At 49.8% G+C, this 25305-nt stretch overlaps 1 protein-coding gene across 2 annotated transcripts in view; it reads right to left on the reverse strand.

Annotated features, from left to right (window-relative positions):
* Positions 1–25305, reverse strand: part of LOC128691861 (uncharacterized) — a 76142-nt gene that overhangs the window by 42878 nt on the left and 7959 nt on the right. For both annotated transcript variants that reach the window (XM_070100858.1, XM_070100856.1), the window contains exons 2-3: positions 21176–21545; positions 1905–2035 (exon numbers count right to left, since the gene is read on the reverse strand). In XM_070100858.1, coding sequence (XP_069956959.1) covers positions 1905–2035; positions 21176–21545 — 501 coding nt within the window. The remainder of the gene's footprint in view (positions 1–1904; positions 2036–21175; positions 21546–25305) is intronic.

Raw genomic sequence — 25305 nt, forward strand, 5'->3', positions numbered from 1 at the left:
AAACTCTTGGATGGATCGATACCCACTGAATCTTACTTAGTCTGAAGGATGGTTTTGGATCAACGTCTCATTGGATCAAGGCCTGATCAGCCAGGCTGTTACTGCTGGCTGCACACAGTCCCACATACGAACTGCAGCCCGTCTGGTCAGGAACTGATTTGAGGACCTTATTAAGTTCTTTTGAAGGCAACCAGAAGTTTGTTGGTAATTTCCCTTATGAACGAAGGGAGGGCGTTGAAAAGTTGGGGAACTCTGACACTTTTCGGGTCCTAATTTAGTGTACTCGTCGCTCACCTGCTTTTTATTGGAGGTATTCAACCTAACACATAAGCCTGATCAACTAAGTTGTGATAGTTATGCAGGATCTTCTGACTAAATGAGTGTCATTCTACTCTCCATAAACTTCTTGATCCTAAAATGCGTTATACGTCAGTCTAGGAGAAACATTGTTGCACCACAGACTGCCCTACATACTATTCGAAAGAGACCAGAAGATACAAACCCCATAAACCATGAGAAACCAACCAACCATGGTCTGTCTACCTGGAGGATATTCCGGGGATCAACGCCCCCCGCGGCCCGGTCCACGACCAGGCCTCCGAAGTCACATTACAGTTCAATAGCAAGAGATTTTTAGTGATAGGATGCACAAAAAATGGCAAGAAATTACAAAAAAAAAAAATAGATTCCACCACCTGGAAACCTTGTTGGATTGGAGGCACCACTCCAGAACCACAAATATTAGTGCCGACAAATATGCCACCCCAACAAATCAGCAATATATCATTTGTATTTGCAAATGCTGTATACAAGGCCTTGAGCCATCCACCAGTAACAAAGTACCTATCATCAGTGAACTCCTCACGGAGTCAAATGCAATGTTCGTAGCTTTCACAGAGACCTACACAAAAGATCACTTTGGCAATGAAACATAGATATCAGGAGACAACTTATTTAGATGTCACAGAAAGAACGATCAACAAGGGACGGTTGACCTGCATGTCAACGAGTGTCTCATCTGCACATAGCTACTAAACACCGCAAACGATGTAGCTAAAGTTATTGCAATAAGGATTTAGAACATAAACCAAGTAATTGTGGATGTACACAACACACTAGAGTGAAAAATTACTGTAAAGATCTTAGGAGTGAGAGGATCTCATCTTAAGGACTACAAGTGCCATTATCACAACTGAGGAAAATAATAAGATGGATAATGAGAACCTTCAAGACAAGGGATGCCATAATGACCGTCTTTAAGACACTTGTCCTACCTAAGCTGGAATACTGCTGTTGGTTAACTGCCTCTTCAATGAAGGATAAACTGCAGATCTGGAGAAAGTACAGAGAACCTTTGCTGCACATATAGGTTCAGTAAGGCACCTCAATTACTGGGAACGTTTGAAGTTCACTGACTTGTAGTGCTTGGAGTGCAGGCGAGAAAAGTACATTATAACTTACACCTGGAAAATCCTAAAGGGACTAGTCCCAAATCTGCGCATAGAAATCACTCCTTATGAGAGCAAAAAGCTCGGCAGACGGTGCACTGTGCAACATACTCCCCAGTGAAAAGCATGGGTGTCGTGAGTACACAGAGAAAACACAGAAAAGTGTCAGAGACCCAAAACTGTTCAACAGCCTTCCATCATTCATAAGGGGGCTTACCAATACACCCCTATCTGTCTTCAAGAGGGAACTGGACAGATACCTAAAGTCAGTGCTTGATCAGCCAGGCTGTGGTTCATACATTGGATTCCGTGTGGCCAGTAGTAACATCCTGGTTGATCAGGCCTTGATCCACCATGAGGCCTGGTCATGAACCATGCCGTGGGTGCGTTGACCCAGGAATACCCTCCAGGTAGATAATGGGATACCATTCCTAGGATACTCGTTGTTTACTATACCTGGGGACACTCCTTGATGTGGTGACCTTTCTTAAAGCACAAATGACAGAGGTAGTTCGGTGGCAGCTTCCTGCCTTTGATCTTCTTGTCCAGTCCTAGCGTGAGTTCACTGAGTTGGTCTGCCAGTTCTCCTGTGATACATACTCTGTCAGCACCACAAACACCACAATGGTATCATTGCACCATAATTTATACCAATTATTAACCTCGACATTTACACCAGCATTAATATCGACACCATAATTAAGATCACCATTAATACTAGTATTAAAATGATTAATGACAATATAAGTATCATTAAAAATGACATTTAAGTAAGAGTTAAAGATATATAACATCACCTCTGACTTTGGTATATATAAATGCCAATAGTAACATTGCTATAATACTAAATTAACATCATTTGTACCGTTATTAACATCATAACAAACCATTAACACCAGCATTGAAATTAGTAGTAACATCTTAAAACTGACATCACCATCACTGACGTTAATTAAGATACCCAACGTTGGCTGGTTTTTCACCAGTGTTGGAGAATGTATGTAGGAGGCAGTTGATAATGTATGTAGGAGGCAGTTGATATTGTGCCTTGATAATGTATGTAGGAGGCAGTTGATAATGTATGTAGGAGGCAGTTGATATTGTGCCTTGATAATGTATGTAGGAGGCAGTTGATAATGTATGTAGGAGGCAGTTGATAGTGTGCCTTGATAATGTATGTAGGAGGCAGTTGATATTGTGCCTTGATAATGTATGTAGGAGGCAGTTGATAATGTATGTAGGAGGCAGTTGATATTGTGCCTTGATAATGTATGTAGGAGGCAGTTGATAATGTATGTAGGAGGCAGTTGATATTGTGCCTTGATAATGTATGTAGGAGGCAGTTGATATTGTGCCTTGATAATGTATGTAGGAGGCAGTTGATATTGTGCCTTGATAATGTATGTAGGAGGCAGTTGATACTGTGCCTTGATAATGTATGTAGGAGGCAATTGATATTGTGCCTTGATAATGTACGTAGGAGGCAGTTGATATTGTGCCTTGATAATGTATGTAGGAGGCAGTTGATATTGTGCCTTGATAATGTATGTAGGAGGCAGTTGATATTGTGCCTTGATAATGTACGTATGAGGCAGTTGATATTGTGCCTTGATAATGTACGTAGGAGGCAGTTGATATTGTGCCTTGATAATGTATGTAGGAGACAGTTGATATTGTGTCTTGATAATGTATGTAGGAGGCAGTTGATATTGTGCCTTGATAATGTACGTAGGAGGCAGTTGATATTGTGCCTTGATAATGTATGTAGGAGGCAGTTGATATTGTGTCTTGATAATGTATGTAGGAGGCAGTTGATATTGTGCCTTGATAATGTACGTAGGAGGCAGTTGATATTGTGCCTTGATAATGTATGTAGGAGGCAGTTGATATTGTGTCTTGATAATGTATGTAGGAGGCAGTTGATATTGTGCCTTGATAATGTATGTAGGAGGCAGTTGATATTGTGTCTTGATAATGTATGTAGGAGGCAGTTGATATTGTGTCTTGATAATGTATGTAGGAGGCAGTTGATATTGTGCCTTGATAATGTACGTAGGAGGCAGTTGATATTGTGCCTTGATAATGTATGTAGGATGCAGTTGATATTGTGCCTTGATAATGTATGTAGGAGGCAGTTGATATTGTGCCTTGATAATGTACGTAGGAGGCAGTTGATATTGTGCCTTGATAATGTATGTAGGATGCAGTTGATATTGTGCCTTGATAATGTATGTAGGAGGCAGTTGATATTGTGTCTTGATAATGTATGTAGAAGGCAGTTGATATTGTGTCTTGATAATGTATGTAGGAGGCAGTTGATATTGTGTCTTGATAATGTATGTAGGAGGCAGTTGATATTGTGCCTTGATAATGTACGTAGGAGGCAGTTGATATTGTGCCTTGATAATGTATGTAGGAGGCAGTTGATATTGTGTCTTGATAATGTATGTAGGAGGCAGTTGATATTGTGTCTTGATAATGTATGTAGGAGGCAGTTGATATTGTGTCTTGATAATGTATGTAGGAGGCAGTTGATATTGTGTCTTGATAATGTATGTAGGAGGCAGTTGATATTGTGTCTTGATAATGTATGTAGGAGGCAGTTGATATTGTGTCTTGATAATGTATGTAGGAGGCAGTTGATATTGTGTCTTGATAATGTATGTAGGAGGCAGTTGATATTGTGCCTTGATAATGTATGTAGGAGGCAGTTGATATTCTAAGCTTGGTATCACAGATAACAACTTGTCGCCAAATTCCTTGTGTTGTACTCTTTCTGTTAATGTCTGACCTTCTTTACAATTCTTTAACACCGAAGACACTATACTGACCTCTCGAACTCTCTCAGCTTGTAATAATGTTGCTAAAATTACTGACAATGTGTTAGGTACGACACAAGTCCCATTAGGTGCATGTGTCCTCTTGTCTTCATGTAGGTCCCTATTATATAGGTCTGTTCCCTATTCTATAATCATGTTCTGTGCTTTATAGGCTTGTTCCCTATTCTGTAGACCTGTTTCTTAGTCTATAGGCTTGTTCCCTATTATATAGGCCTGTTCCCTATTTTACAAGCCTGTTCCCTAGTGTATAGGCCTGTTCCCTAGTATATAGGCCTGTTCCCAATTCTATACGTCTGTTCCCAATTCTGTAGGATTGTTCCCTATTCTATAGGCCTGTTCCCTATTCTATAGGCTTGTTTGGTTCTCCCCCAACGCTCTGTATTCCTCTATAATTTGTTAGAGAAACACAGGTGTAACGCGACGAGGCCAGTTGATGTGTAGCCAGGTGGACTGTGGTGTAGCCAGGTGGACTGTGGTGTAGCCAGGTGGACTGTGGTGTAGACAGGTGGACTGTGGTGTAGCCAGGTGGACTGTGGTGTAGCCAGGTGGACTGTGGTGTAGCCAGGTGGACTGGGGTGTACCCAGGTGGACTGTGGCGTACCCAGGTGGACTGTGGTGTAACCAGGTGGACTGTGGTGTAGCCAGGTGCACTGTGGTGTAGCCAGGTAGACTGTGGTGTAGCCAGGTGGACTGTGGTGTGGCCAGGTGTAGTGTAGCCAGGTGGACTGTGGTGTAGCCAGGTGGACTGTGGAGTACCCAGGTGGACTGCGGTGTACCCAGGTGGACTGTGGTGTAGCCAGGTGGACTGCGGTGTACCCAGGTAGACTGTGGTGTACCCAGATGGACTGTGGTGTACTCAGGTGGACTGTGGTATACCCAGGTGAGCTGTGGTGTACCCAGGTGGACTGTGGTTTACCCAGGTGGACTGTGGTGTACCCAGGTGGACTGTGGTGTAGCCAAATGGAGTGTGGTGTACCCAGGTGGGCTGTGGTGTACCCAGGTGGACTGTGGTGTACCCAGGTGGACTGTGGTGTACCCAGGTGGACTGTGGTGTACTCAGGTGGACTGTGGTGTACCCAGGTGGACTGTGGTGTAGCCAGGTGGACTGTGGTGTAGCCAGGTGGAGTGTGGTGTACCCAGGTGGACGGTGGTGTACTCAGGTGGACTGTTGTGTACCCAGGTGGACTGTGGTGTACCCAGGTGGACTGTGGTGTACCCAGGTGGACTGTGGTGTACCCAGGTGGACTGTGGTTTACCCAGGTGGACTGTGGTGTACCCAGGTGGACTGTTGTGTACCCAGGTGGACTGTGGTGTACCGAGGTGGACTGTGGTGTACCCAGGTGGACTGTGGTGTACCCAGGTGGATTGTGGTGTACCCAGGTGGACTGTGGTGTACCCAGGTGGACTGTGGTGTATGCAGGTGGACTGTGGTGTATGCAGGTGGACTGTGGTGTACCCAGGTGGACTGTGGTGTACCCAGGTGGACTGTGGTGTACCCAGGTGGACTGTGATGTACCCAGGTGGACTGTGGTGTAGCCAGGTGGACTGTGGTGTACGCAGGTGGAATGTGGTGTAAACAGGTGAACTGTTGTGTACCCAGGTGGACTGTGGTGTACCCAGGTGAACTGTTGTGTGCCCAGGTGGACTGTGGTGTACCCAGGTGGACTGTTGTGTACCCAGGTGGACTGTTGTGTACCCAGGTGGACTGTTGTGTACCCAGGTGGACTGTGGTGTACCCAGGTGGACTGTGGTGTACCCAGGTGGACTGTGGTGTACCCAGGTGGACTGTGGTGTACCCAGGTGGACTGTGGTGTACCCAGGTGGACTGTGGTGTACCCAGTGGACTGTGGTGTACCCAGGTGGGCTGTGTTGTACCCAGGTGGACTGTGGTGTACCCAGGTGGACTGTTGTGTACCCAGGTGGACTGTTGTGTACCCAGGTGGACTGTGGTGTACCCAGGTGGACTGTGGTGTACCCAGGTGGACTGTGGTGTACCCAGGTGGACTGTGGTGTACCCAGGTGGACTGTGGTGTACCCAGGTGGACTGTGGTGTACCCAGGTGGATTGTGGTGTACCCAGGTGGACTGTGGTGTACCCAGGTGGACTGTGGTGTATGCAGGTGGACTGTGGTGTATGCAGGTGGACTGTGGTGTACCCAGGTGGACTGTGGTGTACCCAGGTGGACTGTGGTGTACCCAGGTGGACTGTGATGTACCCAGGTGGACTGTGGTGTAGCCAGGTGGACTGTGGTGTACGCAGGTGGAATGTGGTGTACCCAGGTGAACTGTTGTGTACCCAGGTGGACTGTGGTGTACCCAGGTGAACTGTTGTGTGCCCAGGTGGACTGTGGTGTACCCAGGTGGACTGTTGTGTACCCAGGTGGACTGTTGTGTACCCAGGTGGACTGTTGTGTACCCAGGTGGACTGTGGTGTACCCAGGTGGACTGTGGTGTACCCAGGTGGACTGTGGTGTACCCAGGTGGACTGTGGTGTACCCAGGTGGACTGTGGTGTACCCAGGTGGACTGTGGTGTACCCAGTGGACTGTGGTGTACCCAGGTGGGCTGTGTTGTACCCAGGTGGACTGTGGTGTACCCAGGTGGACTGTTGTGTACCCAGGTGGACTGTTGTGTACCCAGGTGGACTGTGGTGTACCCATGTGGACTGTGGTGTACCCAGGTGGACTGTGGTGTACCCAGGTGGACTGTGGTGTACCCAGGTGGACTGTGGTGTACCCAGGTGGACTGTGGTGTACCCAGGTGGATTGTGGTGTACCCAGGTGGACTGTGGTGTACCCAGGTGGACTGTGGTGTATGCAGGTGGACTGTGGTGTATGCAGGTGGACTGTGGTGTACCCAGGTGGACTGTGGTGTACCCAGGTGGACTGTGGTGTACCCAGGTGGACTGTGATGTACCCAGGTGGACTGTGGTGTAGCCAGGTGGACTGTGGTGTACGCAGGTGGAATGTGGTGTACCCAGGTGAACTGTTGTGTACCCAGGTGGACTGTGGTGTACCCAGGTGAACTGTTGTGTGCCCAGGTGGACTGTGGTGTACCCAGGTGGACTGTTGTGTACCCAGGTGGACTGTTGTGTACCCAGGTGGACTGTTGTGTACCCAGGTGGACTGTGGTGTACCCAGGTGGACTGTGGTGTACCCAGGTGGACTGTGGTGTACCCAGGTGGACTGTGGTGTACCCAGGTGGACTGTGGTGTACCCAGGTGGACTGTGGTGTACCCAGTGGACTGTGGTGTACCCAGGTGGGCTGTGTTGTACCCAGGTGGACTGTGGTGTACCCAGGTGGACTGTTGTGTACCCAGGTGGACTGTTGTGTACCCAGGTGGACTGTGGTGTACCCAGGTGGACTGTGGTGTACCCAGGTGGACTGTGGTGTACCCAGGTGGACTGTGGTGTACCCAGGTGGACTGTGGTGTACCCAGGTGGACTGTGGTGTACCCAGGTGGACTGTGGTGTACCCAGTGGACTGTGGTGTACCCAGGTGGGCTGTGTTGTACCCAGGTGGACTGTGGTGAACCCAGGTGGGCTGTGGTGTACCCAGGTGGACTGTGGTGTACCCAGGTGGGCTGTGGTGTACCCAGGTGGACTATGGTGTACCAAGGTAGACTATGGTGTACCCAGGTGGACTGTGGTGTACCCAGGTGGACTGTGGTGTACCCAGGTGGACTGTAGTGTACCCAGGTGGACTGTGGTGCACCCAGGTAGACTGTGGTGCACCCAGGTAGACTGTGGTGCACCCAGGTAGACTGTGGTGTACCCAGGTAGACTATGGTGTACCCAGGTACACTATGGTGTACCCAGGTAGACTGTGGTGTACCCAGGTAGACTATGGTGTACCCAGGTAGACTGTGGTGTACCCAGGTAGACTGTGGTGTACCCAGGTAGACTATGGTGTACCCAGGTAGACTATGGTGTACCCAGGTAGACTGTGGTGTACCCAGGTAGACTGTGGTGTACCCAGGTAGACTATGGTGTACCCAGGTAGACTGTGGTGTACCCAGGTGGACTGTGGTGTACCCAGGTGGACTGTGGTGTACCCAGGTAGACTGTGGTGTACCCAGGTAGACTGTGGTGTACCCAGGTAGACTGTGGTTTGCCCAGGTAGACTGTGGTGTACCCAGGTAGACTGTGGTGTACCCAGGTAGACTATGGTGTACCCAGGTAGACTGTGGTGTACCCATGTAGACTGTGGTGTACCCAGGTAGACTGTGGTGTACCCAGGTAGACTGTGGTGTACCCAGGTAGACTGTGGTGTACCCAGGTAGACTGTGGTGTGCCCAGGTAGACTGTGGTGTACCCAGGTAGACTGTGGTGTACCCAGGTAGACTATGGTGTACCCAGGTAGACTGTGGTGTACCCAGGTAGACTGTGGTGTACCCAGGTAGACTGTGGTGTACCCAGGTAGACTGTGGTGTACCCAGGTAGACTGTGGTGTGCCCAGGTAGACTGTGGTGTACCCAGGTAGACTATGGTGTACCCAGGTAGACTGTGGTGTACCCAGGTAGACTGTGGTGTACCCAGGTAGACTGTGGTGTACCCAGGTAGACTGTGGGGTACCCAGATAGACTGTGGTGTACCCAGGTAGACTGTGGTGTACCCAGGAAGACTATGGTGTACCCAGGTAGACTATGGTGTACCCAGGTAGACTGTGGTGTACCCAGGTAGACTGTGGTGTACCCAGGTAGACTGTGGTGTACCCAGGTAGACTGTGGTGTACCCAGGTAGACTATGGTGTACCCAGGTACACTATGGTGTACCCAGGTAGACTGTGGTGTACCCATGTAGACTATGGTGTACCCAGGTAGACTGTGGTGTACCCAGGTAGACTGTGGTGTACCCAGGTAGACTATGGTGTACCCAGGTAGACTATGGTGTACCCAGGTAGACTGTGGTGTACCCAGGTAGACTGTGGTGTACCCAGGTAGACTATGGTGTACCCAGGTAGACTGTGGTGTACCCAGGTGGACTGTGGTGTACCCAGGTGGACTGTGGTGTACCCAGGTAGACTGTGGTGTACCCAGGTAGACTGTGGTGTACCCAGGTAGACTGTGGTTTCCCCAGGTAGACTGTGGTGTACCCAGGTAGACTGTGGTGTACCCAGGTAGACTGTGGTGTACCCAGGTAGACTGTGGTGTGCCCAGGTAGACTGTGGTGTACCCAGGTAGACTGTGGTGTACCCAGGTAGACTATGGTGTACCCAGGTAGACTGTGGTGTACCCAGGTAGACTGTGGTGTACCCAGGTAGACTGTGGTGTACCCAGGTAGACTGTGGTGTACCCAGGTAGACTGTGGTGTGCCCAGGTAGACTGTGGTGTACCCAGGTAGACTGTGGTGTACCCAGGTAGACTGTGGTGTACCCAGGTAGACTGTGGTGTACCCAGGTAGACTGTGGTGTACCCAGGTAGACTGTGGTGTACCCAGGTAGACTGTGGTGTACCCAGGTAGACTGTGGTGTACCCAGGTAGACTATGGTGTACCCAGGTAGACTATGGTGTACCCAGGTAGACTGTGGTGTACCCAGGTAGACTGTGGTGTACCCAGGTAGACTGTGGTGTACCCAGGTAGACTGTGGTGTACCCAGGTAGACTGTGGTGTACCCAGGTAGACTGTGGTGTACCCAGGTAGACTGTGGTGTACCCAGGTAGACTGTGGTGTACCCAGGTAGACTATGGTGTACCCAGGTAGACTATGGTGTACCCAGGTAGACTGTGGTGTACCCAGGTAGACTGTGGTGGACCCAGGTAGACTGTGGTGTACCCAGGTAGACTGTGGTGTACCCAGGTAGACTGTGGTGTACCCAGGTAGACTGTGGTGTACCCAGGTAGACTGTGGTGTACCCAGGTAGACTGTGGTGTACCCAGGTAGACTGTGGTGTACCCAGGTAGACTGTGGTGTACCCAGGTAGACTGTGGTGTACCCAGGTAGACTGTGGTGTACCCAGGTAGACTGTGGTGTACCCAGGTAGACTGTGGTGTACCCAGGTAGACTGTGGTGTACCCAGGTAGAGTGTACCCAGGTAGACTGTGGTGTACCCAGGTAGACTGTGGTGTACCCAGGTAGACTGTGGTGTACCCAGGTAGACTGTGGTGTACCCAGGTAGACTGTGGTGTACCCAGGTAGACTGTGGTGTACCCAGGTAGACTGTGGTGTACCCAGGTAGACTGTGGTGTACCCAGGTAGACTGTGGTGTACCCAGGTAGACTGTGGTGTACCCAGGTAGACTGTGGTGTACCCAGGTAGACTGTGGTGTACCCAGGTAGACTGTGGTGTACCCAGGTAGACTGTGGTGTACCCAGGTAGACTGTGGTGTACCCAGGTAGACTGTGGTGTACCCAGGTAGACTGTGGTGTACCCAGGTAGACTATGGTGTACCCAGGTAGACTGTGGTGTACCCAGGTAGACTGTGGTGTACCCAGGTAGACTGTGGTGTACCCAGGTAGACTGTGGTGTACCCAGGTAGACTGTGGTGTACCCAGGTAGACTGTGGTGTACCCAGGTAGACTGTGGTGTACCCAGGTAGACTGTGGTGTACCCAGGTAGACTGTGGTGTACCCAGGTAGACTGTGGTGTACCCAGGTAGACTGTGGTGTACCCAGGTAGACTGTGGTGTTCCCCGGTAGACTGTGGTGTACCCATGTAGACTGTGGTGCACCCAGGTAGACAGTGCTGTACCCAGGTAGACTGTGGTGTACCCAGGTAGACTGTGGTGTACCCAGGTAGACAGTGCTGTACTGTGGTGTACCCAGTTAGACTGTGGTGTACCCAGGTAGACTGTGGTGTACCCAGGTAGACTGTGGTGTACCCAGGTAGACTGTGGTGTACCCAGGTAGACTGTGGTGTACCCAGGTAGACTATGGTGTACCCAGGTAGACTGTGGTGTACCCAGGTAGACTGTGGTGTACCCAGGCAGACTATGGTGTACCCAGGTAGCTTTGTTGTGTACCCAGGTAGACTGTGGTGTACCCAGGTAGCTTTGTGGTGTACCCAGGTAGACTGTGGTGTACCCAGGTAGACTGTGGTTTACCCAGGTAGACTGTGGTGTACCCAGGTAGACTGTGGTGTACCCAGGTAGACTGTGGTGTACCCAGGTAGACTGTGGTGTACCCAGGTAGACTGTGGTGTTCCCCGGTAGACTGTGGTGTACCCATGTAGACTGTGGTGCACCCAGGTAGACAGTGCTGTACCCAGGTAGACTGTGGTGTACCCAGTTAGACTGTGGTGTACCCAGGTAGACTGTGGTGTACCCAGGTAGACTGTGTTGTACCCAGGTAGAGGTACCCAGGAAGACTGTGGTGTACCCAGGTAGACTATGGTGTACCCAGGTAGACTGTGGTGTACCCAGGTAGACTATGGTGTACCCAGGTAGACTGTGGTGTACCCAGGTAGACTGTGGTGTACCCAGGTAGACTATGGTGTACCCAGGTAGACTGTGGTGTACCCAGGTAGACTATGGTGTACCCAGGTAGACTGTCGTGTACCCAGGTAGACTATGGTGTACCCAGATAGACTATGGTGTACCCAGGTAGACTGTGGTGTACCCAGGTAGACTGTGGTGTACCCACGTAGACTATGGTGTACCCAGGTAGACTGTGGTGTACCCAGGTAGACTGTGGTGTACCCAGGTAGACTGTGGTGTACCCATCTAGACTGTGGTGTACCCAGGTAGACTGTGGTGTACCCAGGTAGACTGTGGTGTACCCAGGTAGACTGTGGTGTACCCAGGTAGACTATGGTGTACCCAGGTAGACTGTGGTGTACCCAGGTAGACTGTGGTGTACCCAGGTAGACTGTGGTCTACCCAGGTAGACTGTGGTGTACCCAGGTAGACTGTGGTGTACCCAGGTAGACTGTGGTTTACCCAGGTAGACTGTGGTGTACTCAGGTAGACTGTGGTGTACCCATGTAGACTGTGGTGTACCCAGGTAGACTGTGGTGTACCCAGGTAGACTGTGGTGTACCCAGGTAGACTGTGGTGTACCCAGGTAGACTGTGGTGTACCCAGGTAGACTGTTGTGTACCCAGGTAGACTGTGGTGTTCCCAGGTAGACTGTGGTGTACCCATTTAGACTGTGGTGTACCCAGGTAGACTGTGGTGTACCCAGGTAGACTGTGGTGTACCCAGGTAGACTGTGGTGTGCCCAGGTAGACTATGGTGTACCCAGGTAGACTATGGTGTACCCAGGTAGACTATGGTGTACCCAGGTAGACTGTGGTGTACCCAGGTAGACTGTGGTGTGCCCAGGTAGACTGTGGTGTACCCAGGTAGACTATGGTGTACCCAGGTAGACTGTGGTGTAGACTCTGGTGTACCCAGGTAGACTGTGGTGTACCCAGGTAGACTGTGGTGTACCCAGGTAGACTGTGGTGTACCCAGGTAGACTGTGGTGTACCCAGGTAGACTGTGGTGTACCCAGGTAGACTGTGGTGTACCCAGGTAGACTGTGGTGTACCCAGGTAGACTGTGGTGTACCCAGGTAGACTGTGGTGTACCCAGGTAGACTGTGGTGTACCCAGGTAGACTGTGGTGTACCCAGGTAGACTGTGGTGTACCCAGGTAGACTGTGGTGTACCCAGGTAGACTGTGGTGTACCCAGGTAGACTGTGGTGTACCCAGGTAGACTGTGGTGTACCCAGGTAGACTGTGGTGTACCCAGGTAGACTGTGGTGTACCCAGGTAGACTGTGGTGTACCCAGGTAGACTGTGGTGTACCCAGGTAGACTGTGGTGTACCCAGGTAGACTGTGGTGTGCCCAGGTAGACTATGGTGTACCCAGGTAGACTATGGTGTACCCAGGTAGACTATGGTGTACCCATGTAGACTGTGGTGTACCCAGGTAGACAGTGGTGTTCCCAGGTAGACTGTGGTGTACCCAGGTAGACTGTGGTGTACCCAGGTAGACTGTGGTGTACCCAGGTAGACTGTGGTGTACCCAGGTAGACTGTGGTGTACCCAGGTAGACTGTGGTGTACCCAGGTAGACTGTGGTGTACCCAGGTAGACTGTGGTGTACCCAGGTAGACTGTGGTGTACCCAGGTAGACTGTGGTGTACCCAGGTAGACTGTGGTGTACCCAGGTAGACTGTGGTGTACCCAGGTAGACTGTGGTGTACCCAGGTAGACTGTGGTGTACCCAGGTAGACTGTGGTGTACCCAGGTAGACTGTGGTGTTCCCGGTAGACTGTGGTGTACCCATGTAGACTGGTGCACCCAGGTAGACAGTGGTGTGCCCAGGTAGACTGTGGTGTACCCAGTTAGACTGTGGTGTACCTAGGTAGACTGTGGTGTACCCAGGTAGACTGTGGTGTACCCAGGTAGACTGTGGTGTACCCAGGTAGACTGTGGTGTACCCAGGTAGACTATGTTGTACCCAGGTAGACTGTGGTGTACCCAGGTAGACTGTGGTGTACCCAGGTAGACTATGGTGTACCCAGGTAGCTTTGTGGTGTACCCAGGTAGACTGTGGTGTACCCAGGTAGCTTTGTGGTGTACCCAGGTAGACTGTGGTGTACCCAGGTAGACTGTGGTTTACCCAGGTAGACTGTGGTGTACCCAGGTAGACTGTGGTGTACCCAGGTAGACTGTGGTGTACCCAGGTAGACTGTGGTGTACCCAGGTAGACTGTGGTGTACCCAGGTAGACTGTGGTGTACCCAGGTAGACTGTGGTGTACCCAGGTAGACTGTGGTGTACCCAGGTAGACTGTGGTGTACCCAGGTAGACTGTGGTGTACCCAGGTAGACTGTGGTGTACCCAGGTAGACTGTGGTGTACCCAGGTAGACTGTGGTGTACCCAGGTAGACTGTGGTGTACCCAGGTAGACTGGGGTGTACCCTAGACTGTGGTGTACCCAGGTAGACTGTGGTGTACCCAGGTAGACTGTGGTGTACCCAGGTAGACTGTGGTGTACCCAGGTAGACTGTGGTGTACCCAGGTAGACTGTGGTGTACCCAGGTAGACTGTGGTGTACCCAGGTAGACTGTGGTGTACCCAGGTAGACTGTGGTGTACCCAGGTAGACTGTGGTGTACCCAGGTAGACTGTGGTGTACCCAGGTAGACTATGGTGTACCCAGGTAGACTGTGGTGTACCCAGGTAGACTGTGGTGTACCCAGGTAGACTGTGGTGTACCCAGGTAGACTGTGGTGTACCCAGGTAGACTGTGGTGTACCCAGGTAGACTGTGGTGTACCCAGGTAGACTGTGGTGTACCCAGGTAGACTGTGGTGTACCCAGGTAGACTGTGGTGTACCCAGGTAGACTGTGGTGTACCCAGGTAGACTGTGGTGTACCCAGGTAGACTGTGGTGTACCCAGGTAGACTATGGTGTACCCAGGTAGATTGTGGTGTACCCAGGTAGACTGTGGTGTACCCAGGTAGACTGTGGTGTACCCAGGTAGACTGTGGTGTACCCAGGTAGACTGTGGTGTACCCAGGTAGACTGTGGTGTACCCAGGTAGACTGTGGTGTACCCATGTAGACTGTGGTGTACCCAGGTAGACTGTGGTGTACCCAGGTAGACTGTGGTGTACCCAGGTAGACTGTGGTGTACCCAGGTAGACTGTGGTGTACCCAGGTAGACTGTGGTGTACCCAGGTAGACTGTGGTGTACCCAGGTAGACTGTGGTGTACCCAGGTAGACTGTGGTGTACCCAGGTAGACTGTGGTGTACCCAGGTAGACTGTGGTGTACCCAGGTAGACTGTGGTGTACCCAGGTAGACTGTGGTGTACCCAGGTAGACTGTGGTGTACCCAGGTAGACTGTGGTGTACCCAGGTAGACTGTGGTGTACCCAGGTAGACTGTGGTGTACCCAGGTAGACTGTGGTGTACCCAGGTAGACTGTGGTGTACCCAGGTAGACTGTGGTGTACCCAGGTAGACTGTGGTGTACCCAGGTAGACTGTGGTGTACCCAGGTAGACTGTGGTGTACCCAGGTAGACTGTGGTGTACCCAGGTAGACTGTGGTGTACCCAGGTAGACTGTGGTGTACCCAGGTAGACTGTGGTGTACCCAGGTAGACTGTGGTGTGCCCAGGTAGACTGTGGTGTACCCAGGTAGACTGTGGTGTACCCAGGTAGACTGTGGTGTGCCCAGGTAGACTGTGGTCTACCCAGGTTGACTGTGGTGTACCCAGGTAGACTGTAGTGTGCCCAGGTAGACTGTGGTGTACCCAGGTAGACTGTGGTGTGCCCAGGTAGACTGTGGTGTACCCAGGTAGACTGTGGTGTACCCAGGTAGACTGTGGTGTGCCCAGGTAGACTGTGGTGTACCCAGGTAGACTGTGGTGTACCCAGGTAGACTGTGGTGTACCCAGGTAGACTGTGGTGTACCCAGGTAGACTGTGGTGTACCCAGATAGACTGTGGTGTACCCAGATAGACTGTGGTGTACCCAGGTAGACTATGGTGTACCCAGGTAGACTATGGTGTACCCAGGTAGACTGTGGTGTACCCAGGTAGACTGTGGTGTACCCAGGTAGACTGTGGTGTACCCAGGTAGTATGGTGTACCCAGCTAGACTGTGGTGTACCCAGGTAGACTGTGGTGTACCCAGGTAGACTGTGGTGTACCCAGGTAGACTGTGGTGTACCCAGGTAGACTGTGGTGTACCCAGGTAGACTGTGGTGTACCCAGGTAGACTGTGGTGTACCCAGGTAGACTGTGGTGTACCCAGGTAGACTGTGGTGTACCCAGGTAGACTGTGGTGTACCCAGGTAGACTGTGGTGTACCCAGGTAGACTGTGGTGTACCAAGGTAGACTGTGGTGTACCCAGGTAGACTGTGGTGTACCCAGGTAGACTGTGGTGTACTCAGGTAGACTGTGGTGTACCCAGGTAGACTATGGTGTACCCAGGTAGACTGTGGTGTACCCAGGTAGACTGTGGTGTACCCAGGTAGACTGTGGTGTACCCAGGTAGACTGTGGTGTACCCAGGTAGACTGTGGTGTACCCAGGTAGACTGTGGTGTACCCAGGTAGACTGTGGTGTACCCAGGTAGACTGTGGTGTACCCATGTAGACTGTGGTGTACCCAGGTAGACTGTGGTGTACCCAGGTAGACTGTGGTGTACCCATGTAGACTGTGGTGTACCCAGGTAGACTGTGGTGTACCCAGGTAGACTGTGGTGTACCCAGGTAGACTGTGGTGTACCCAGGTAGACTGTGGTGTACCCAGGTAGACTGTGGTGTACCCAGGTAGACTGTGGTGTGCCCAGGTAGACTGTGGTGTACCCAGGTAGACTGTGGTGTGCCCAGGTAGACTGTGGTGTACCCAGGTAGACTGTGGTGTACCCACGTAGACTGTGGTGTGCCTAGGTAGACTGTGGTGTACCCAGGTAGACTGTGGTGTACCCAGGTAGACTGTGGTGTACCCAGGTAGACTGTGGTGTACCCAGGTAGACTGTGGTGTACCCAGGTAGACCGTGGTGTACCCAGATAGACTGTGGTGTACCCAGGTAGACTATGGTGTACCCAGGTAGACTATGGTGTACCCAGGTAGACTGTGGTGTACCCAGGTAGACTGTGGTGTACCCAGGTAGACTGTGGTGTACCCAGGTAGACTATGGTGTACCCAGGTAGACTGTGGTGTACCCAGGTAGACTGTGGTGTACCCAGGTAGACTGTGGTGTACCCAGGTAGACTGTGGTGTACCCAGGTAGACTGTGGTGTACCCAGGTAGACTGTGGTGTACCCAGGTAGACTGTGGTGTACCCAGGTAGACTGTGGTGTACCCAGGTAGACTGTGGTGTACGCAGGTAGACTGTGGTGTACCCAGGTAGACTGTGGTGTACCCAGGTAGACTGTGGTGTACCAAGGTAGACTGTGGTGTACCCAGGTAGACTGTGGTGTACCCAGGTAGACTGTGGTGTACCCAGGTAGACTGTGGTGTACCCAGGTAGACTATGGTGTACCCAGGTAGACTGTGGTGTACCCAGGTAGACTGTGGTGTACCCAGGTAGACTGTGGTGTACCCAGGTAGACTGTGGTGTACCCAGGTAGACTGTGATGTACCCAGGTAGACTGTGGTGTACCCAGGTAGACTGTGGTGTACCCAGGTAGACTGTGGTGTACCCAGGTAGACTGTGGTGTACCCAGGTAGACTGTGGTGTACCCAGGTAGACTGTGGTGTACCCAGGTAGACTGTGGTGTACCCAGGTAGACTGTGGTGTACCCAGGTAGACTGTGGTGTACCCAGGTAGACTGTGGTGTACCCAGGTAGACTGTGGTGTACCCAGGTAGACTGTGGTGTACCCAGGTAGACTGTGGTGTACCCAGGTAGTCTGTGGTGTACCCAGGTAGACTGTGGTGTACCCAGGTAGACTGTGGTGTACCCAGGTAGACTGTGGTGTACCCAGGTAGACTGTGGTGTACCCAGGTAGACTATGGTGTACCCAGGTAGACTATGGTGTACCCAGGTAGACTATGGTGTACCCAGGTAGACTGTGGTGTACCCAGGTAGACTGTGGTGTACCCAGGTAGACTATGGTGTACCCAGGTAGACTGTGGTGTACCCAGGTAGACTGTGGTGTACCCAGGTAGACTGTGGTGTACCCAGGTAGACTGTGGTGTACCCAGGTAGACTGTGGTGTACCCAGGTAGACTGTGGTGTACCCAGGTAGACTGTGGTGTACCCAGGTAGACTGTGGTGTACCCAGGTAGACTGTGGTGTACCCAGGTAGACTGTGGTGTACCCAGGTAGACTGTGGTGTACCCAGGTACTGTGGTGTACAGGTAGACTGTGGTGTACCCAGGTAGACTGTGGTGTACCCAGGTAGACTGTGGTGTACCCAGGTAGACTGTGTGTGTAGACTATGGTGTACCCAGGTAGACTGTGGTGTACCCAGGTAGACTGTGGTGTACCCAGGTAGACTGTGGTGTACCCAGGTAGACTGTGGTGTACCCAGGTAGACTGTGGTGTACCCAGGTAGACTATGGTGTACCCAGGTAGACTGTGGTGTACCCAGGTAGACTGTGGTGTACCCAGGTAGACTATGGTGTACCCAGGTAGACTATGGTGTACCCAGGTAGACTGTGGTGTACCCAGGTAGACTGTGGTGTTGAATAACTCAGTTATTGTTCCTCGATAGATCAAATATTTTTACTAAATTAATAAACTGTATAATAAAAATGATGAGAATCGATTCGATAATCGTATGGAATTTTGTCTTCCCTTTAATTATATATTTGTGGTAATAATGAAGGGATAATTAACTTTAAGGCCTATTAACTACACGAGGGTCATTAAGGCCGTCTTACCTAGGGTCCTATGGGTTTTGTTTTTTTAATTTCTACCTTAGGCTACGAATTTTTTTCTTTATATATGCCCAAGATTGCTAGAAGTTGATATAAAATTAATCTCATTTAGCCTACGCAGAATTAACCTAAATCTGTTGATATCAAGAGTGAGGGACTGATTACGTCGACTCCAGGCTGAGGGACTGATTACGTCGACTCCAGGCTGAGGGACTGATTACGTCGCCTCCAGGCTGAGGGACTGATTACGTCGACTCCAGGCTGAGGGACTGATTACATCGACTCAGGGCTGAGGGACTGAATACGTCGCCTCCAGGCTGAGGGACTGATTAGATCGACTCCAGGCTGAGGGACTGATTACATCGACTCAGGGCTGAGGGACTGAATACGTCGCCTCCAGGCTGAGGGACTGATTACATCGACTCCAGGCTGAGGGACTGATTACTTCGACTCAGGGCTGAGGGACTGATTACATCGACTCAGGGCTGAGGGACTGAATACGTCGCCTCCAGGCTGAGGGACTGATTACATCGACTCCAGGCTGAGGGACTGATTACATCGACTCAGGGCTGAGGGACTGATTACATCGACTCTTTACTTTCATTCAATACACTTAACTTCACATTCTTGTGTTTTGTAAGTTATTAATCAGAGAATATTTATTTTCCAGCCTAGGAGGCCTAGTCTGAGACCTGACCACAGGGACGATAATCTCAGGAAACATTATGATTATAATCATTAATGGTTATAATCATAAGCTAATTGTTATAATCATAAGCCTAATGGTTTTAATTATAACCATAAGCCAGTGGAAGGCCTCGGTCAGATGACCAAAAGCTCCAGCTGTGGGTCATCATATAACTAAGACCCGCGTCAGGAAATACTTGTCCTGTTTCCTGACAAACATTACTTAACCTAACCATTAACAGGGAAAATATTAATTTATAAAGTGTATAATGTGTGTTGTGCTGGGAAAACTTGGCAAATTCTAATGATGTACTTGGCATCGCCAGACTGTAAGTCCCTCCTGACCACATTCCTCACTAAAGATTTGATAGTCTTACATCACATTAGATACATCAGTAATGTACCGCTAACATAGTGGCAACAAAAAAAATCCCCTATCATATTCCATCACACAGGATGTTTTTCATACACAGTGTTGAACTGTATCAGCCTGAGTTGGGAGAATCAGTAGGGTGATGAGGACATTGTTCAGTATTACAGTAAGGACTCGGCAGCTGAAACATCTACCTGTAAGAGTTTCATTCCAGCAGAACTGGAATTACTATTACCTAGGGATTACCATGTCTAAGGATGGCCTCTCTCACAAACACGGGAGAAATGAAATTTTAATGGGGATACCTCCATATTTCTGCACAACAAAAGTTATATATAGGCGAGACAAGAAACATGTAGGAAATAATTTCCCAAAATTATGCTGTATATTTTTATAGTGTAAATAAACCTGAATAATACGTTACTATTGTTCTGTTGAGTCCATTTTAAATAAGAGAATCGACAGGGAAGTTCTGTACTGACGAACAGGGGGAGTCGCCATTGTTTTTTGAATGTGGTACAGACACTCTAATGAAATGTGCTTAATTTTCGTCGCTCTAGGGGTTGTATTGGGCTTAAAACCTCTCAGATAGGAGCCGAAATTGTTGGATGTGCAGTTCTGCATAATTTGAGCATTAAACAGATGGACAGGACAGCTCCAGGAACTTCAGATAAGCTATCTAAATTATATTTGTAATTCTGCCCAGTGCTGTATAGCCCTTGTGGCTTAGCGCTTCTTTTTGATAATAATAATAATAATAATAATAATAATAATAATAATAATAATAATAATAATAATTCTGGCCAGTATTATCATCATAAATTTGGGTAGGGGGGGGGGTTCTGTACATGACACAATAATCTCCAGACTAATTGGTGTGTGTTATGATTATAAATTCTCCTTCTGTCATATAAACGTGTATATGTAATCATTTATTAATTTTAATATACAGTCCACAAATTTATATTAAATTTTACCAGAATTCCTGGTGTGTATGTACATTTCATTTGCAATTAATATAGGTCTAGAGTAACTTGTGGAGAGATGTATTATGATAGGTATCGAAGGGGGACATTTTTTGCGACCTAGATGTCCTAAAAAATCCTACTTGTCTCTGTAACTTTGATAAATAATAATTATCTTTGTTACCATTTACTTGTATGTATCTAATGAGATTCATCCAGGTAAATGTAATTTTCCACAAAAGAAATAGGATGGGGTTTGTCATCACAAATTTGTTAAGTTATACCATAAATTAAGGAAAGATCCTGGACTTCACCTTCCGAAACAGACAAAGGAAATGCCGTAGTAATTCTGTACAAGGTAGATTATAGTGGAAAAATGAACATATTAGAAGACACGGAAATTGAAGTGTCTCTTAAGTTCCTCAAGTCGGTTCCTGATGAGCAGGACTGTGGTGGCTAAGTGGAACTGCCTGCTGCCCAACGTAGGCACCACAGCCTTATTGATCAAGCCATCAACCTGAAGGCCTGGTCTGGGACCGGGCTGCAAGGCCAACATCCCCTAGAATTGTCTACAGGTACCAAATGAGTCACGTGTACTCACCTATACTGCCGTTTAAGCTATTGCTGTTGACAGGGCTGTTAACCCCGTTGAGACCATTGCTGAAGCTTCCGTTGATGCTGTTGATGGTACCTGTGAGGGAGTTGAGGGCAGAGATGTCATTAGGGGTGAGTCCGGCCAACCCGTTGAGGAGACCACCGCCCCCACCACCCAACAGAGAGCTGAGGCCGCCCATACTTCCACCCATATTGCCACCCATCATGCCCAGACTGCTCCCGGCAAGCGAGCCAAGAGAAGAGGGCGGTATTGAGCTTATGCCGCCCACGCCAGACCCGCTGCCCATGCTCGAACTGCCGCCCACACCTGTGCTGCCCATCCCTAGGGCGTTCCACCCGCTTGGTATCATCTTGTTCTGTGGAAGACAGAAAATGTTATGCTGACCATAAAGGTGAGGTCACCGTCAAACTACTGGAGGAACTCCACCAGTACACTGTCAGCATACTGGAGGAACTCCACCAGTACACTGTCAGCATACTGGAGGAACTCCACCAGTACACTGTCAGCATACTGGAGGAACTCCACCAGTACACTGTCAGCATACTGGAGGAACTCCACCAGTACACTGTCAGCATACTGGAGGAACTCCACCAGTACACTGTCAGCATACTGGAGGAACTCCACCAGTACACTGTCAGCATACTGGAGGAACTCCACCAGTACACTGTCAGCATACTGGAGGAACTCCACCAGTACACTGTCAGCATACTGGAGGAACTCCACCAGTACACTGTCAGCATACTGGAGGAACTCCACCAGTACACTGTCAGCATACTGGAGGAACTCCACCAGTACACTGTCAGCATACTGGAGGAAGTACACCAGTACACTGTCAGCATACTGGAGGAACTCCACCAGTACACTGTCAGCATACTGGAGGAACTCCACCAGTACACTGTCAGCATACTGGAGGAACTCCACCAGTACACTGTCAGCATACTGGAGGAACTCCACCAGTACACTGTCAGCATACTGGAGGAACTCCACCAGTACACTGTCAGCATACTGGAGGAACTCCACCAGTACACTGTCAGCATACTGGAGGAACTCCACCAGTACACTGTCAGCATACTGGAGGAACTCCACCAGTACACTGTCAGCATACTGGAGGAACTCCACCAGTACACTGTCAGCATACTGGAGGAACTCCACCAGTACACTGTCAGCATACTGGAGGAACTCCACCAGTACACTGTCAGCATACTGGAGGAACTCCACCAGTACACTGTCAGCATACTGGAGGAACTCCACCAGTACACTGTCAGCATACTGGAGGAACTCCACCAGTACACTGTCAGCATACTGGAGGAACTCCACCAGTACACTGTCAGCATACTGGAGGAACTCCACCAGTACACTGTCAGCATACTGGAGGAACTCCACCAGTACACTGTCAGCATACTGGAGGAACTCCACCAGTACACTGTCAGCATACTGGAGGAACTCCACCAGTACACTGTCAGCATACTGGAGGAACTCCACCAGTACACTGTCAGCATACTGGAGGAACTCCACCAGTACACTGTCAGCATACTGGAGGAAGTACACCAGTACACTGTCAGCATACTTGAGGAACTACACCAGTACACTGTCAGCATACTGGAGGAACTCCACCAGTACACTGTCAGCATACTGGAGGAACTCCACCAGTACACTGTCAGCATACTGGAGGAACTCCACCAGTACACTGTCAGCATACTGGAGGAACTCCACCAGTACACTGTCAGCATACTGGAGGAACTCCACCAGTACACTGTCAGCATACTGGAGGAACTCCACCAGTACACTGTCAGCATACTGGAGGAAGTACACCAGTACACTGTCAGCATACTGGAGGAACTCCACCAGTACACTGTCAGCATACTGGAGGAACTCCACCAGTACACTGTCAGCATACTGGAGGAACTCCACCAGTACACTGTCAGCATACTGGAGGAACTCCACCAGTACACTGTCAGCATACTGGAGGAACTCCACCAGTACACTGTCAGCATACTGGAGGAAGTACACCAGTACACTGTCAGCATACTTGAGGAACTACACCAGTACACTGTCAGCATACTGGAGGAACTCCACCAGTACACTGTCAGCATACTGGAGGAACTCCACCAGTACACTGTCAGCATACTGGAGGAACTCCACCAGTACACTGTCAGCATACTGGACGAACTACACCAGTACACTGTCAGCATACTGGAGGAAGTACACCAGTACACTGTCAGCATACTGGAGGAAGTACACCAGTACACTGTCAGCATACTGGAGGAAGTACACCAGTACACTGTCAGCATACTGGAGGAACTCCACCAGTACACTGTCAGCATACTGGAGGAACTCCACCAGTACACTGTCAGCATACTGGAGGAAGTACACCAGTACACTGTCAGCATACTGGAGGAACTACACCAGTACACTGTCAGCATACTGGAGGAACTACACCAGTACACTGTCAGCATACTGGAGGAAGTACACCAGTACACTGTCAGCATACTGGAGGAACTCCACCAGTACACTGTCAGCATACTGGAGGAACTACACCAGTACACTGTCAGCATACTGGAGGAACTACACCAGTACACTGTCAGCATACTGGAGGAAGTACACCAGTACACTGTCAGCATACTGGAGGAAGTACACCAGTACACTGTCAGCATGCTGGAGGAACTCCACCAGTACACTGTCATCATCCTGGTATATATATATATATATATATATATATATATATATATATATATATATATATATATATATATAGATAACCTTGTGAGGACTCGGACTAATCTATAAATATGTATCTGTAAATAAGTCCAGTCTGTTTTATTATCTGCATTACACACACAAGACGGAAGTTATTATGTTTTGGTCCAACTTGAGATTCAGATAATTTATCTCCACACTCGGTGGCCTGGTGGCTCAAGTTCCCGCTGCACACACGGAGGGCCCGGGTTCGAGTCCCGGCGGGTGGAAACATTTCGACACGTTTCCTTACACCTGTTGTCCTGTTCACCTAGCAGCAAGTAGGTACCTGGGTGTTAGTCGACTGGTGTGGGTCGCATCCTGGGGGACAAGATTGAAGACCACAATGGAAATAAGTTAGACAGTCCTCGATGACGCACTGACTTTCTTGGGTTATCTTGGGTGGCTAACCCTCCGGGGTTAAAAATCCGAACGAAATCTTATCTTACTCGAAGGTTGTACAGAGATGAGTGACACTGAGGTGCATGACACCCCTTAGTATGCGAAGCATTTCAGGCCATTAACTAGTCACTGACTAGTCGTGGAGCATTAGTCACTGACTAGTCGTGGAGCATTAGTCACTGACTAGTCGTGGAGCATTAGTCACTAACTAGTCGTGGAACATTACCTACTGACTGACTAGTCGTGGAGCATTAGTTACTGACTAGTCGTGGAGCATTACCTCCTGACTGACAAGTCGTGGAGCATTACCTCCTGACTGACTAGTCGTGGAGCATTAGTCACTGACTAGTCGTGGAGCATTAGTCACTGACTAGTCGTGGAGCATTACCTCCTGACTGACTAGTAGTGGAGCATTAGTCACTGACTAGTCGTGGAGCATTACCTCCTGACTGACTAGTCGTGGAGCATTAGTCACTGACTAGTCGTGGAGCATTAGTCACTGACTAGTGGATAAATAAGTCACTTTGTCTGACCCTTTATGGGATTATCCCAGATAATTTACACGGATGTTACTGTGTATGATAATTTACACGTCTACCTGGAGGTTATTCCGAGGATCAGCGCCCCCGCGGCCCGGTCCACGACCAGGCCTCCCGGTGGATCAGGGCCTGATCACCCAGGCTGTTACTGCTTGCCGCACGTAGTCCAACGTATGAACCACAGCCCGGCTGATCCGGCACTGAGTTTAGTTATCTGTCCAGCTCCCTCTTGAAGGCAGCCAGGGGCCTATTGGTAATTCCCCTTATGCTTGGTGGGAGGCTGTTGAACAGTCTTGGGCCCCGGACACTTGTGGTGTTTTCTCTTAGTGTGCCAATGGCGCCCTTACTTTTAATTGGGGATATTTTGCATCGCCTGCCCAGTCTTTTACTTTCGTAGGGAGTGATTTATGTGCGCAGCTTCGGGACCATGTATGTTAC

This window comes from Cherax quadricarinatus, chromosome 75 (assembly GCF_038502225.1).
Source record: "Cherax quadricarinatus isolate ZL_2023a chromosome 75, ASM3850222v1, whole genome shotgun sequence".
NCBI classification, from domain to species: domain Eukaryota; kingdom Metazoa; phylum Arthropoda; class Malacostraca; order Decapoda; family Parastacidae; genus Cherax; species Cherax quadricarinatus.